This window comes from Taudactylus pleione, unplaced genomic scaffold (assembly GCF_031769625.1).
Source record: "Taudactylus pleione unplaced genomic scaffold, aTauple2 ptg000009l, whole genome shotgun sequence".
NCBI classification, from domain to species: domain Eukaryota; kingdom Metazoa; phylum Chordata; class Amphibia; order Anura; family Myobatrachidae; genus Taudactylus; species Taudactylus pleione.
The window spans coordinates 12,457,041-12,473,721 of NW_028284412.1; the positions used below are offsets into that span (position 1 = coordinate 12,457,041).

Consider the following 16,681-nt stretch of genomic DNA (forward strand, 5'->3'; position numbering starts at 1 on the left):
GGTGGAAACATCATGCTTTGGGGATGCTTTTCTGCAAAGGGGACAGGACGACTGATCCGTATTACGGAGAGGATGAATGGGGCCATGTATCGTGACATTTTGGGGCAAAACCTCCTTCCCTCAGTAAGAGCATTGAAGATGCAACGTGGCTGGGTCTTCCAGCATGACAATGACCCCAAACACACCGCCCGGGCAACTAAGGAGTGGCTCCGTAAGAAGCATTTCAAGGTCATGGATTGGCCTAGCCAGTCTCCAGACCTCAACCCAATAGAAAATCTGTGGAGGGAGTTGAAAGTCCGTTTTGCCCGGCGACAGCCCCCAAAACATGACACTAGAGAAGATCTGCATTGAAGAGTGGGACAAAATACCTGCTGCAGTGTATGCAAACCTAGTCAAGAACTACAGGAAACGTTTGACCTCTGTAATTGCCAACCGAGGTTAATTTACAAAGTATTGAGTTAAACTTTTTGATTGTCCAAATATTTATTTTCCGCAAGAATATACAAATAAATTGTTTAAAAAAATCATACAATGTGATTTCCGCAAATTTTTGTCCTGATTCCGTCTCTCACAGTTGAAGTGTACCTATGATGGAAATTACACATATACATACACACACACAGTCCAATTGGTCCGGCACTCTCTGCTCCTCATGTAGTGAAGTGACCTGGGTGCTCGCTCAATAAGGCACATATAATGACAAAGTGAAAAGCCACACCCACTTAGAACACGCCGGGTGGGGTATACAGGTAAGTGCATTGTTGATTATCTGTTTGTTTTGTTTTCCTGACGACAGGGCTGAGAAAGTATTGAAACGTTGAAATAAATATTAACACTTTTTGCCAAATCCTGGAGTGACGCTCTGTGCTTTGCCACGTTGTGGCTTTTCACTTTGTTATATATATATATATATATATATATATATGTATATATATTTATATATTATGTGAGATACACACCCAGTTTTAGTTATGTGTATCTGTATTGTGACTCTTATGCAAGTGCCCCCAGTAGTTTTGTCCCATATGTAGCGCCCCTTATGCAGTGCCCCTTTGTGCATGGCCCCCTAAAGGAGTGCCCGTTATGCAGTGCCCCCCCACGCGCCCAGTACTTACCTTACCACAACGCTGGCTCCCATTCCGGCTGACTCCTGCTTCGCCACTGCTTTGGCTGGACCAGGCTCCTCACATCGCGCTGGTGACGTCATGACATCACCCGCGCAGTGCATCATTGGGAACGCTGGCCTCTGAAGCGATCGGAGGCTTCTTTAGCCTCCGGTCGCTTCAGTGGCCAGTGTTCACAGTGCAGGGAGCCGCAGAGGTCGGAGACAGAGCACTGTCTCCGTCTCTGAAAAAAGGAAAATTGGATATGGGGTTCTGGGTATTTAGAACCCCCCCCCCCCCCCCCTGTGTGCGTGGGTGAGCTGAGGAACTGTATAAATGCTGTGCTGAGAGGCTTGCTGACACTGCACAGAAGTACCTTACAATTGGACCAGCTCCAAAATGGTGGAGATCAGGACACATTCAGCGCCGGCACACTTACCAACATTAATCTATATTTTATTCACACAAAAGTGCCATATATAAGGACTTTGTCTCTATGTCACACCACTAATGGTTCATTTAAGCCACACACGAGGCTAAACCAAGCAGTATTTTAGCAGAAAAAATGATAACATATATGTAATGGATGGAGGTGGTTCTAAAGCAATGCGTTGGACTTTGATATAACCGTTGCTCTTTTGCACAGTGTGCACCAAGCTGACTAAGCTAGCAGATGTACAACCAAGGTATCCTGTGCATCGAGTGGGCTTGTACGTAACCTCCAGTGGGTGTGAAATTACATCCTACATTTATTTTGACAAATTTGATGTTACCTTTACTCATCACCTTGTATGACAATATGTCAAAATGTGTGTGATTATAAGCCTATCTGTAGTGCTGTCTAGTAAAACATAATTGTGGCCATACATTGAAAAAAATAAAACAATGTGTGTACTATACATGCACATTTCCATTTATTGCATTGTCAATAACGAATTAATAAAAATCTAGTCATGTCCCCCAACATCAGTGCATTGTGTCCCAGCTTCCTGACATCCTTTGATAGAGTAGAAGTTTTAACTCCAGTTGGAAAGGTTTGAAGAGGTCTTGTCCTGGTGATAGAGAAATCAGTCTACAGACTCAGGCACTCAGAGAAGGCAGGTCTCTGGGAATAGTGTATACTATAGAGTAAAAACACCACTGAAAAACAGAAATGTTGAATGCCCTCAGTTGAACAGAATAATCACTCTTCAGTCAGTAAGGCTTTCTGAAAAAGATGCCTTGGTTTTCTGAGTTTCCTCGAGTCGGTTCAGGATGAATTGGCTTGTGTCTATGAATCTCTCCACACAGTTCACAAAGCAGCCTTCACATCGAGAATCCAACTTTGGTCCTGGCTTATCCATACATTTATCCTGAAAACAAATAATTTAGATGTAATTCAAACTGGATATTTTTGTAAGTAGCTTCACATTAGAGAATTGTGCATTTAGGGGGCGTTTCAATTGATATGTCGCATCCTATCTCGTCTAAAATGACAGGAGATCGAGGTGCGATATTTGTTTTTGGGCACCATGCATATCACGCCCAAATCAAGAGGGTTTAGCCACGTAAATCGGCTAATCCAGTCTACAGTCCTGCTTTGGGTGCCCAATCTGTCGCACATTTCTGTTCGCCTGAATTGCTCTATCGGGCACCCGGCACCACCAGCCACGGACGAAATCAATTGAATTCCCCCCTATATGTGTTGAATACAAAATCCATTCAAAATATACTTAATATTTCCTGCATTAAGTCTTTCTTAAACTGCAGGGATACTTAGGGGCATGTTCATCAATATGTCTCTAAAGACTGAAAACTATGTATCATGCAAGTTGCGGCAGCAGATACAATAGTTCCAAAGCAATTCTTTATTGCTCCAGTGCTAGGACAATTGCTTAGCACAACAACAGTCGCCATGATCCCCTAAGGGCTCCATACATCAGGCGGCCCTTTCACCAATTCCACAATCGGACCGGAAGCGCCAATTGGAAATGCTAACCATAGACGATAGCTGATCAGTCAGTGAATCGGTGAAATTCTTCATGGTAAAATCCCCGATTTGCTGAATTTGAGTCGGGATCTGCAAATCAGGGAAATACAACATGTTGGATTTCACCGATGCCCATGACCCAAGCGTCTGGAGGTAGGTTATGGGGACCTTAACACAACTGAATCCAGCGGCTGAATTTTACACTCCTGCAGTTGGTGCAAGATACTAAGGAATCCCTCTTTGTAGCATGGACCTCCTCCCGAAGATGTTGTAGGTTCCCAGTCATAAAACTTTTCGTACTTTGATGAATGAAGGTCCCCATACTAGTGTATTGGGACTGTGGACCAGATTGGGACTGCAAGGTAAGTATAAGGTATAAATAGTACCCCAATACCTCATTCCTACAAAAGTATGTGAAAATTAATATTTTCTCCTACTTTAAGAAATGATGAATGGGCCCCTTAAACTTTCAACTTTAATAAAAGACACACTTAGTTTTTATTTTTGTGATGCATTAATTTTACTGTGAAGGACATAAAAATTTAAGAAAGTTCAATGACATCTACAAAGAGACACAAACATTGCACTATGTCACTGTACCAAAGTAAATGCTAGTAGACAAAAGGGGTGACAGAACATGCACAATGTCCCCTCATTCCAGTTCTGCCTGCACCTCTTCATGGATATTAATACTCTCTGATCTAAGTAAAAGTTGATTTGTTGAGCCAATACTTATTTCCTGCATGACAAACATTTTTATTCAGTGTGTGGGTGGAAATACATCTCCCTATTTGTTAACATGTGTCTGATCACTACTAATAGCGAGTATAGTAGGTATATTTAGGAGGAATTAGGTTTTTCTATGTAAGTGTTATGGGAAGCACATATTTTCTACTTTTTGTATACTGCGGGTCCCATCTGGGACATAGCCCTGATGTATTGTTAGGTGTTCAACAGCCTTCTGTGGTTGCCACAAAATAATACAAGCAAATTTATCTTTGGTCTCATATTTTATACATTCACATCTTCATGTCTATTAGATTAATTCAGAATTTTGATCAGACTCCCAACAGCCAGTAACACTGCATATCACATATGTTGTGAGTGTTATATAAATAAATGTAAAACACGATCTCTTTCATTTATTGCCCAGACATAAGCAGGGTAGAGGTTATTAGAACCAACTGGATTTGATGTCGGTGAATATATTTGCATGGCAAAAAGCATGTTTAGCATTGACAAAGCAGGCACAACATATCCATTTTCAGAATATTTTTTTAATCATATACAGGATGAGTCACAAAACAGTCTGCATCAAGTATGGCTGTGGCAAAATGTAGGGTACGATTAATACGATAAGGAAAGAAACCAAGAAACTACTGTAGGACTTTTATTTTCAGAATATTAAACAGTTTCTTTGTTTTCTTTGCTTACTGTATTAATAATAATAATAATAATAATCTTATTTATATAGTACTTTTCTCCACCAGGACTCAAAGTCGCTTTACAAGCATAGCACAGAAGTTTAGGGGTATATTTATGAAACTTTAATTTTGCATTCGATTTTATGTTCGATTTAACTCATCTGAAATAGAATCAAATCAACATTTGTTTACACTGTCAAAATCCCACATTTACTAAAATTCGATTTTGAAATCGATTTTTATAATCTAATTCGATGTTTGTCGATTTTGACTAGTGGTTTCTTGTTCTGTTGAATGTCCATTTCAAATTCAAAACATAAAATTCACCTATAAAGTCGAATTAAAAATCCACAAACACTTCCTTATGCATTCCTATTGGACAAAACATATCACATACAAGCAGCTGCTATGGTTCCTGTAATTCTGGTTTGCGGACATCTCTAATGGTGGGGCGCCTGCACATACACAGAACCCATTCTGTGCATGTGCAGAATGGGTTCTGCGTCATCCCACATAGTGCCCCCTAAGCCTGTCATTGTTTGGGGGTTGGGGAACCCAAAGACGCAGGATTGACGTGCACTGTGTCCATCTCTGAATGAGGCCCATAATTCCTACAGCCAACGTAAACCACACGTTTGGGTCCCTTTTTATAAGAGATGTGTGCAAATCCTCAAGTGTTTCTTGATTTCTTTTAAAATCGATCATGTAATGTGTACCCATCACATAGAACCTGTACAGTATTATTAATATCTGGCCTGATTCATTGACAGACGCTATGGCGATTGCAGCTGCGATTGTGCACGTTGAGGATGTGCATAATTATTATTTTTTTAAAAACAGTAGTCCTGAAAAAACAGAGAGACCCCCAGCAAAGCAATCACAAAAGGCACAGCTACTGCGTACACATTCCCAGCGCAAACGCACATCATTCAATAATCATCAGCTCAATTAAATTAATGTATACGCAGCATGGCAGCCTGAACAGAGATGCCGGAGGACACTGCTTGAGTATGGAGTCGCAGACACACCCAGCGACGTACCCCAAAAACAGCCACGACACGTCTGTGCTTCTGTACCCACCCGGCTGTCAATAGCAGAAATGTTGCCTGACTGTCAATCTCTATGAGTAAAGGCTGCGCACCAAACATCACCCGTCATCTCTACTTTTATAGTCAGCATAATGAAGGGTTAGGGAATAGAATGCTGTTTAGATGCTTAAATCGCCTGTCTGCTATTAGCCTATTATTTTAGGAGGTTTGTGTTCGATTTTCTATTTGAATGTTCATAAATCAGGGGATCCTATGTTCCTTTATGTAAAAGAACCAATGTTTTAACGATATTAGATTTTGAGAGGGATTAGCCTTTATATTAAATTTTACCTTTAGTAAATCACTGATGTGTAAAATCAAATGAAAATCGAATTCAAATACACCACAATTTCCAAAATGGAAATTTAGTAAATATACCCCTTAGAATTACAGCAAGAAGAAAGCAAACCGAACAACAGAGTTATTGCAGCCATTTGGGTAATACATTGCAAAGGTTACATAACCAACCCAGGAAAGGCACCAGGCAGGGCAGCCATTTTGGCACACTACATAGGTTACCCTGGGTGGAATAAGCAATGCCTTGAAGAAGGACAAAACATGAGGAAGTTGCAGCGTACTAAAGGTAGAAGCAGAGCCCTTACATAACTAGTGTTCACGCCAGGCTGTTTTAGCAGGGCGCCGCGTCCCATTTTGAAAGGGAAAAATGCACCCTGCCCCTTTTAGCGGCGCCCTGCTAAAACAGCCTGGCCGCTGCCGTTCTTCCAAGGCTTGAATAGATGCCGTGCGCATGCGGGGTTCGGAGGGTTAGGGGTAGGCACTAGAGGGAGTTAGGGTAGGGAGAGGGAGAGGGTTAGGATACCTACCAACAGGTGTCGGTATCCTGACCCTGTCGGGATGCCGACGTCGGGATTTTGACCACCGGCATCCTGTACCCATCCCATGACAAGGTCTCATAACATACACAAGCACAGACTGTGGACTCCACAACAAAAATTGTGAAACGCAAGTGAGGCGTCTCCTCATGAATGATTAATAATCCAAACATTTGATGCCTTATTAAATTCTGGCACCAAACATTTGTTAAGTGTGTGATCTCCAAATGATGACAGTGTTTTATTTTACACAGGAATTATGCAAGACTACAATCTTGCTAAAAACTACACCCCAATATGAATGGGCATAGAAACGCATTGCAAATTAAATAAATGAGAATATGCTCTGTTGTCGCATGTTAGTGATTGCCTGAGCTTTTATATCGACATGAGGGGAGATGTATCAAACCTTAGAGCAGTGGTTCCCAAACTCTTTTGAATCATGGCACCCTACAGTATCAGCATTGTTTTCATGGCACCCCTAAGCCAAAAATTTGTTATTGAGAAATTCAGAAAAAGAAATGATTAAGTAAATTGCGCTTACCTGTCATCCTTAGGCTCAGTTATGTGGTGATGGACAGGTTTGCGCTTCTGTTTGTCCACATATTTACATTAAAATTGAATAAATAATTTGAGTTGGTGCTAGACCACCAACCTGAGGCACCCCTGCAAGTGTCCCGAGGCACCCCAGGGTGCCACGGAACACAGTTTGGGAACCATTGCTTTAGAGAGTAATAAAGTGGAGAAGCTGTCCAAAGCAACAAATCCGCTTCTCTCATTTACCTAGCACAGTCTATGAGCTTCTGTCATTTACCTAGCAGAGTCTATGAGCTTCTGTCATTTACCTAGCACAGTCTATGAGCTTCTGTCATTTACCTAGCACAGTCTATGAGCTTCTGTCATTTACCTAGCACAGTCTATGAGCTCCTGTCATTTACCTAGCACAGTCTATGAGCTTCTGTCATTTACCTAGCACAGTCTATGAGCTCCTGTCATTTACCTAGCACAGTCTATGAGCTCCTGTCATTTACCTAGCACAGTCTATGAGCTTCTGTCATTTACCTAGCACAGTCTATGAGCTTCTGTCATTTACCTAGCACAGTCTATGAGCTTCTGTCATTTACCTAGCACAGTCTATGAGCTTCTGTCATTTACCTAGCACAGTCTATGAGCTTCTGTCATTTACCTAGCAGTCTATGAGCTTCTGTCATTTACCTAGCACAGTCTATGAGCTCCTGTCATTTACCTAGCACAGTCTATGAGCTCCTGTCATTTACCTAGCACAGTCTATGAGCTTCTGTCATTTACCTAGCACAGTCTATGAGCTCCTGTCATTTACCTAGCACAGTCTATGAGCTTCTGTCATTTACCTAGCACAGTCTATGAGCTTCTGTCATTTACCTAGCACAGTCTATGAGCTCCTGTCATTTACCTAGCACAGTCTATGAGCTTCTGTCATTTACCTAGCACAGTCTATGAGCTTCTGTCATTTACCTAGCACAGTCTATGAGCTTCTGTCATTTACCTAGCACAGTCTATGAGCTTCTCTCATTTACCAAGCACAGTCTATGAGCTTCTCTCATTTATCTACAGTAGCAGAGTCTATGAGCTCTCATTTACCTAGCACAGTCTATGAGCTTCTGTCATTTATCTACAGTAGCAGAGTCTATGAGCTTCTGTCATTTACCTAGCACAGTCTATGAGCTTCTCTCATTTATCTACAGTAGCAGAGTCTATGAGCTCTCATTTACCTAGCACAGTCTATGAGCTTCTGTCATTTACCTAGCACAGTCTATAAAATGACAGAAGCTGATTGGTTGCTTTGGGCAAGTTCTCTCCAATGCTTGATACATCTCCCCCATTCTATTTTATCCTTTATCCTCCCCCATTGTATTTTATCCTTTTACCTGCAGCACCATGAACCACTCTTCAGATGGCTTTGAAAGTTTAATACGGTGAATTTGGATTGATTCTAAGGTTGTAGGCAACATTTGGTGCCACTATGTAAAGCTGCGCATCCACTAGCAGACACCGTCACGACAGTACGATTACGACATCGTAATCGTACTGTCGTTCCCCATCCCCCTGCAGTGCCTACACTGAACGATTGATCGTTCAGTGTAGGGACATCAATCATCTCTGGACACGGGAAATCTGTCGTTATCGGCAGATTGGCCTGCATGTTCAGTAGATAATTAATGTCGGAAACGACCAGTGGGAGCGCGCATTGCTGGTCGTTTTCGACATAATAGTGCCCAATTACTGAGCGATTGCACAATTACGATGTTGTAATAGTGCAATCGCTCAGAAGCATCGCATAGTGGATACGCGGCTTAAGAAAGACATATGTTCCACATGTGGAACATTAGCATTCAAAGATAGACATGTGGAATACTAAGCAAGATAAAAACAATGTGTTAAACATTCAAATGTGTGACAAACACTACACAATATAACTATCACAGGCATGGGAAACCAATTAGAATTCTACGTGCACAGTTGGAGCTAATGCTAGTATATGAACTATTTTTTTTATGACATTTCAACAAGCAGCACATTGAAAACTACCCAACATTATGCAATAGTACTTCACAACGGGTTGGGTACAGGATCCCCGTAGTCAGAATACAGACAGCGGCATCCCGACAATCACACTCCCGATAGGATTAGGTATGTATGCTGACCCTAGTATCGTCCCCAGCTGCCTGACCCTGGTCCCCTCCCCAGCCTAACCCTCACCCTAGTGTCTAACCATAATATTTACCGTCGGGATGTAAGCAGTTGGGATTCCAGCACCAGAATTCTGACCTCCAGGATTCCAACTACTTCCCATTGCAACATGCCTTCTACACAACGCATTTCAGATGTCCAGTGGCTTAAACAAATATTTCAACAGTTACAGCTTCACAAAGCTGAAGTTCCACTTGTGCAATGTTGGCAGGTAAAAGTTTAACGGGCTTTCTGTTCCATGGAAATACATTGCCTACTGAAATTAAAGGAAATAAAAGCGATTTTGCATAACAAATTAAAACCACCGGATTTTAAAAATAAGTTGATGTTTATTAGTACATTGGTGAGTTTGGGGGAATCAAATAATTATTTATTTATTATTTATTTATATAGCGCACACATTCCGCAGCGCTTTACAGAGAATATTTGGCCATTCACATCAGTCCCTGCCCCAGTGGAGCTTACAATCTATATTCCCTATCACATGCTCACACACACTAGGGTTAACTTTTATGTTTTTTTGGAGCCAATTAACCTACCAGTATATTTTTGGAGTGTGGGAGGAAACCGGAGTACCCGGAGGAAACCCACGCAAGCACAGGGAGAATATACAAACTCCACACAATTAGGGCCGTGGTGGGAATCGAACCCACGACCTCAGTGCTGTGAGGCGGTAACGCTAACCATTACATCGTCTGTGCTGTCCAGATTTATATTTATAGATTTATATTTAAACCAGCTGTACTACTGAGCAGGCTCCAAAATTTACATATAGCTAGTACCTCAGTTTTCAATTTTTGGAAATCTTTGGGTAGTGCTGGCATTGGGAGAATTGAACGCCGCTACTGAGAACATAACCCAGTGTTGGATTATTTATCAAGAACAGAGTAGGGACGACATAAGGGGTTTCTTGGTGCCAGCGGTCATTTTGTTGGTCGACATGGCATGATAGGTTTCTGAAGCTGGCTATACACTTGGTTAAGATTAGCCGATGATGGGCCGTATTCAATTAGAAGCGAAAAGCCGTTTTCCGCAGAAAAGTATCGCGGATCGGGGCTTTTCGCATGGTTAGAACTTATCCCCAAATTCAGTTCCAGATGGTTTTCGCCTACGCAGAAAAAGATTCGCCTAAGAAAAGCAGGTGAACAGAAGTGCAACATTTTTATTTTGGGGTGCAAACATGGGGAAACCACTCTGAACCCTTGGGACAGTCCCCCACAGGACACCTGTGTCAAAAAATCCTGGGGAAAAAGTTAACACACAAAAAAAGTACTTTTGGGGATCGAAAAAGTACAAAGTGGGGGGGGGGGGGGGGGGGACAAGCATAAAAACTAGCACTTAGGGGTCTGCAAGGTTGGGTCAGGTGTTTTTGGCATTGCAGGTGCTTGTAACAGGTGTGTTTTTCAAGTTATTTTAAACTTCACTTTAGAGAATTAAAATATGCTAGCACCCATTTTCAAGTACTCCAAATTTGACTGGACTACTTATTTTCACCCAAAAATATTTCTTAATACCATTCTTCCCCACTTTTACAATGACGCTAATAACAAGGATTTTAAACATCTTCAGTACCCCAATTTGTTTTATTAGGGCTATTGGAACACTTCTACATTGATCCCCAATGTTAATGCATCTTTTTGGGTGGTTCAGACTGATGTCCCCTATTCTGACATTACATTTCGCCTGTTCTGCATTCGCCGCTTGCCGTTTTAGCCTGGTTAGTAATTGAATTTGGTGAAAAGCGGGGACGCGCACGTTAAGTTTCCGCATCCAAAACACGCTATGTAGATGAAAAGTCGGGCAGGCGTAACTTTTTTCTCGGAGGCAAAACTAATTTAATACGGGCCGAAGACTGTTTTGAACGATTCGGCTGAACAACGGTCTGAATCGCTTAAGCTGCCCATCCACTTAACGATGCAGGAGACAACGGCACAATTACGACGCCGTCGTCTCCCGCGGGGTGAACTGCATACACTGAACGTTCAGTGTATGCAGATCAATCATCCCCGAACATGGCAACCTGACGCCGGTCGTCAGGTTGACCGTCATGTTCGGACGATGATTGATGTTAAAAACTACCAGTGGGCACGCGCATCGCTGGTCATTTTTAACCTTTTGCTGCCCGATTTGCGGCCGATTACCAAGCAATGGAGCGATAACGACCGTCGTTATCGCTCCATCACTGGGTTTAATCGCCTAGTGGATGGGCAGCATTAGTTTGGCTATCAAACCTATCCTAACAACACCATGCTGTTAAACAATGATGGCGCCGGGTGCTCTGCCTGTCATCTGCACTATCATGCAGTCCATGGCCAGCTTTAGGCTACCTTCTAATTACAATATTTATAAATATACACACACCTGCAATTTGTGCCTAGAAAGTTGTGAGCCAAGGTAATGGTGCATACACCCGGAGCAATCAGATATTGCTGTCTGATCATCATGCACCCTCCTGGGGGTGCTGGATGATCGATATCGATCATCCAGCACACCACCAACTCACCGACTATAGCGACACGCAATCATTGTAGTAACCTGGTCGATATCGCCAGGTTGGCCTGCATGCACAGGCGATGGACGATATCACTTTCGTCCATACATGCCCGTGCTTCGCAGGTCTTTGGCCACCTAATAATGAACGATATCGTTAATATCGTGCATTTAAATCATTCCGTGTGTATGCACCATAAGACCACCTTTAGAACAAAAGAAAAACCTGTGTGTTCTCATGCAGAACCTGCCTCCAATGCTGCTTAGTCACCATTGCCCACTTCTGTTCATGCAAGTATCAGGTTAGAGAGACCGTGGTTTGCCCAAAGGCACTTACTGTAGATAAGACAAATTACCCCCTTGTAACGTTATTTGCCCAGCACTGGCCATATATACATAGTGTAAAAGAAAACTGGAAGTATGGAGGACTTGTTGCCCTAGATGTCCCCGTTATCATATAGTAAGGAGACTGCAGGACAATGGATCATGTCCAGAAACAATGTAATAATTAGAAGGGCACGCCGCCCACCAAGGGCATCACAGGGTCCCGTTCTGTGGTATACTGTATATCCAAATGCATACCAGGCGTAAGAATCGCTGCAACAGCCCTGCACACAGGCATGGAAGTGTAACTATGTATGTGTAATAAGATATTGAAGAGCTACGTACCCAGCAGAGCTCGGTGAGCTGATGGACCAAGCTTTGAAATCGCTGTTTTTGAGTCTGTACTTCAATGAATCTCTGTAGCTCAGGATCTGCGGCAGCCTCCATCTTGTACAGCAGCAGCACCCAGGCCAAGCAGAGGTTCAGTGGCCTTCACCATGCTCCGGAACAGGACGCTCTCACCTCACATTGCGCTATTAGGCAGATGCCGCCATCTTGGTACTCTCCAGTGTCACAGGAAACGGCACACGGCGGCCATCTTGGTGCTCCCACTTTATGTGGTATCATCATGCAAAGGAAATAATGTGAAATCGTTGCCTGTTTCGGATATTATTTTAATGTATATACACGTGGTGTATTTTTAGTTTGATTACATGTAATGAATACTGCTATATAGTGCTTTTGTGGAGAGCTCGTACAAACCTGTGCTCCACATACTGTGACCTGGATTGAAGCAGTTTTGACTGATACAGTGCTACCTTTCTCTATTCATTTGGTAATTGCAGGTACAGCTCTAGTTTTTGGATCCAGACATATGGGGAGGTGGATTCAGTAGGCGCAAGAATATCAAAAATTCCACACCTGACTTGAATACCGCTGCGCGCATACCCGCGGTAATCCAAAATTGGGACGAGGTCTGCATTTTATTTGCGGTGAAAACCTTGCTCCCAATTGAATATGCCACATGGTATTTGTGGTTCCCGTGTCTGAACAGTTTGATGAACAGAGAATGTGCTAGTTTTTGGTTACAAGCAGTTTATAATTTCCGTTACTGCTCTAGTTCACGGCTCTGGTGTAGGGATGGCGTTCGACCATCAATCGTTAACAACCATCAATGATTACCGATGATTTTGCCACCAATGGCAGAGATCAGGTGGTTCTCTGCCATCGAAGGCAGACTGTGACCTGATGTTTTTTCTTTTTCCAGACAGCATGGAGCTTAGCCCCGCCCCTGGCTGTCCGGTAATGCTGGGTACACACTATGCAATGTATTGTTCAATTAGTCGACGAACGACATATCGCATAGTGCATCGGCAGATAGTACCTTGCATATATATCAGCACATCTGATTAGGATGCAAAATTATTTAACAGCGCATACTGCCAGGGCCGGATTTACCGCTAGGCCCCCCGGGATCCGCCCCTGACTAAGACAGACTTCTCTAGTGATATGTTTAACAGAGGCTCTGCAGCACGGTTCTCAGGCCACTGATAACGCTAATACTGGCGCTGGGCTCCATTACTGAGCCTCTGCAAAACATCTCCCAGGAGAGCACCGTGTGACGTCACGTAGCACAGCTCCCTCTGGGCACCCGTACTAGGGATGGCCATCGGTCCGCCCTGCATCAGCAACACTGCAGGCATGCGGCAGCCTAGGCCCAGCCAGCCCGGCACCAGCCCCAGCACACAAGAATGAGGAACGGAGGGAGACTGTGCTGCTGTGTGAGAGGCCAGGTTAGGGATAGAGTTTTATTGATATAACGGGCTATATATATATATATATATATATATATAGTATATATATATATATATAATGTGATGTAGGACACCTACTGTAATAACTGCATTAATGACAGTAGGTTTTGCTGGACACACTATATATATATATATATATATATATTCGTTGGTCCAATAGGGGACCACAGGGTGACTTGGGGTATAGCTGGATCTGGGTCCATGGGCACCATGCAGTTAAGCTTTAGCTCCTAGGATGCACTGGGTCCATCCTCCTCTATACCCCGCCCCCGAGCCACAGACACCTCAGTTCATACATGCCTACCCTCCTGGTTTTCGTGGGAGGCTCCCAATTTTTCGGGTAACTCCCCGCACCCCCAGAAGGGTAGGCACTTCCCCTGCATTCTGCTCACTTCCTAGTGAAGTGGGCAGAATGAGGAGAATTTCCACGGCGATCACGGGTCCCCGTGTAGGGGGCGGGGCTTAATGATGTGATTATCAGCGAATTGCATTATTTAGCACCGCCCCCTATTTAAATTTAATCCAATCGCGGCAATTTGCCACGAAGGGGGTGGGGCTTAATGACTCAAACCATCAGGTCCCGCCCCCATCACAGCCCACCTGCTTCTCCTACCAAGGCTTTTCCCGGGAAGGAGAAGCCAAAGGTAGGCAACTATGCCTCAGTTTGAGTTGGTGCCCGGCCGGAGTCGGGTCACTGTTTACGCAGGGAGGGCTGATTAGCAGCCCCTAAACTGAAATTTTTATTTTATGAGTTTTAGTTTATTTTTACTTTAAACTCTTCATTGCAAGCAGCGACGGACTGTCCATTGGACGTCCGCGCTCCCGCTCCATCTCTCCGCCGGTGCCACAACGCCAGTACAGCTCTGGGGATCTCGGCGGGACCCCAGAGTCTGTGCTAGCCGGACTCTGCGGACTCCCCGGACTGCTGCCAGATCTACGGAGACAGGTAAGATCGCGGATCACCGCTTGCAGTGATTCGTGTGTTCAAGCAGTCTGTTGCCTCTGGTTGTTGAGGACACACCAGAGGTGCTCGCAGTGGCGGCGGGCCCCCCCATACCCCATATGTCCACTAGACCACCAGGGGTCAGTGTATACAGCGCTATAGCCCTCCCAGACACTGAATCTGGGCAGGTTGATTGTAGTGCCTAGGTGCAGTAAGTACTTCTGCATTGTATGTGACTTATGCTAGTGCTGACTGTGTCTTTTTTCTGATCCTGTCTATACCTATCCCCCTCCTTTCCTACAGCCCTGACAGGTGTGTGTAGGGTGGTTTCTGTGACTCACATATGTAAATTCAAGTATTTGTGAGGTCTGTCACATACAGTTGTGTGCTACACGGTGCCATATTGTTGTACCTGTGTGTTGCATACTTGTGGGTTCCCAGTGGGGCGCTTCCAGATTTACCATATATATATATATATATATGTATATATAAACGTTATAAAAGTATATCACCACGCGCAGAGTAGTAGTCCCAATTAATAATGTAGTGAGCGTCCTCTTTATATATTCACTGTTTGCAGAACTGGTTGTTCTCCCAAAACTCCTCCACAAGAGTTAATTTGTGGAAATTTCTGGTCAAAGAAGGAGAAGAGCGGTGCGCACCACAGTCAGTATGATAACATTATTTTTAATTACAGCACACATAAAAGACTTACATCTAAGTTTCCAGTAATCACAATACAGATAACATCATCATAGGAGTCCACGGAGCCCAGGAGTAGCGCCGGCTGCTTAGATGTACACAGCAGGATTTGACTAGCACCGCAGCGTGTCAGTGTTTAGCGGTGCTCGTAACCCGGCTCCAGGCCCCTCACTCAGACCACGCCCCAAACGCGTTACGTCAACAAGGACTTCGTCAGTGGGTGTGGCTAGACTGGGCATCAGGCCCTCTTTATAGCGCTAGACACTTTGCATATACTGATTTACATAATACAGTCAATCATTTCTACTAGTAATAATCCACTTCGCCTTTACATATATGATGCTAATATGTAACGGCAAAGGGGGTTATTACTAGTAGAAATGATTGACTGTATTATGACTGTGGTGCGCACCATTCTTCTCCTTCTTTGACCATATATATATATATAGTCTGCAATGTCTGACAAGGAGGCTGAGCGCTCCACTGCAACCACTCTGCTCTCCTGTAGGCGCTGCGCTGCAGGGGTTGGTAAGGAGGAATTATCTCAGGATGGACTATGTGTGAAGTGCTATCAGTTGCCTGGTCCCTGCAACAATGGGACAGGACCCTCCATTGGGCAGTCTTCTCTCAGGTGCTGGCCTCCATTGCAAATTGCCTGGCGGTCCCGGCCATTTTGCCCCATATGGGGTTACCACAAACAGCCATCCTCCCCTCTCAGGGTATCCCGCAATTAATGCAGTCTACTCCTGGGTCTCAGACTGTTACTCCCTATCAGGGGTTGCCGCTCTATATGCCGTCTCCTCCTGTACCTCAACAGTCTGTCATTCCCTTTCAGGGAATTCCGCAAGCTGGACAACCACCTTGGGTGGATGTGTTTTCAAGCTCAGTCCAGAGTTTGGCGGCCTCATCTACGGCCTTTCAGCCCATGCTACGGAGCAGAGACCCTCAGAAGACATCCAAATGCCCTGTAATGTCATCCCAATCTACACATCTTTCGGACACGGACGTGTCATCGGATGATGGGGAAATGCCCAAGGGGTCTAATTCGGATTCCACTGCCCGGGAGGTGGAACCTAAATCATCTATTAATGTACCAGCATTAGTTAGGGCGGTTCGATCCATTCTTGATATAGAGGATGACATCCCTGCCCCTAAATAAAAATACCCTGAATTTAAACAGGCAAAAGTGACTTCGGCAGTTTTCCCTCTGACCAGCTGACAGACCACATGGCGGAGGCCTGGCAATCGCCTAGTAAGAGGC

The 16,681-nt window shown here is 44.0% G+C and overlaps 1 protein-coding gene across 1 annotated transcript; it reads right to left on the reverse strand.

Moving 5' to 3' along the window:
- Positions 1 to 1,995: 1,995 nt before the first annotated feature.
- Positions 1,996 to 12,557, reverse strand: TIMM8A (translocase of inner mitochondrial membrane 8A). Its single transcript, XM_088466785.1, has 2 exons — positions 12,307 to 12,557; positions 1,996 to 2,455 (listed from the first exon to the last, which is right to left on the reverse strand). The coding sequence occupies exons 1-2, from the start codon at positions 12,406 to 12,408 to the stop codon at positions 2,294 to 2,296; spliced, it is 264 nt and encodes an 87-aa protein (XP_088322911.1). The 5' UTR covers positions 12,409 to 12,557; the 3' UTR covers positions 1,996 to 2,293.
- Positions 12,558 to 16,681: the final 4,124 nt, after the last annotated feature.

Coding starts and splice junctions, on each gene's coding strand:
- TIMM8A (XM_088466785.1), bottom strand. CDS start 12,408: ATGGAGGCTGCCGCAGATCCTGAGCTACAGAGATTCATTGAAGTACAG. Junction 2,456..12,306: donor AGCTCACCGAGCTCTGCTGG/GTACGTAGCTCT, acceptor ATTTGTTTTCAG/GATAAATGTATGGATAAGCC.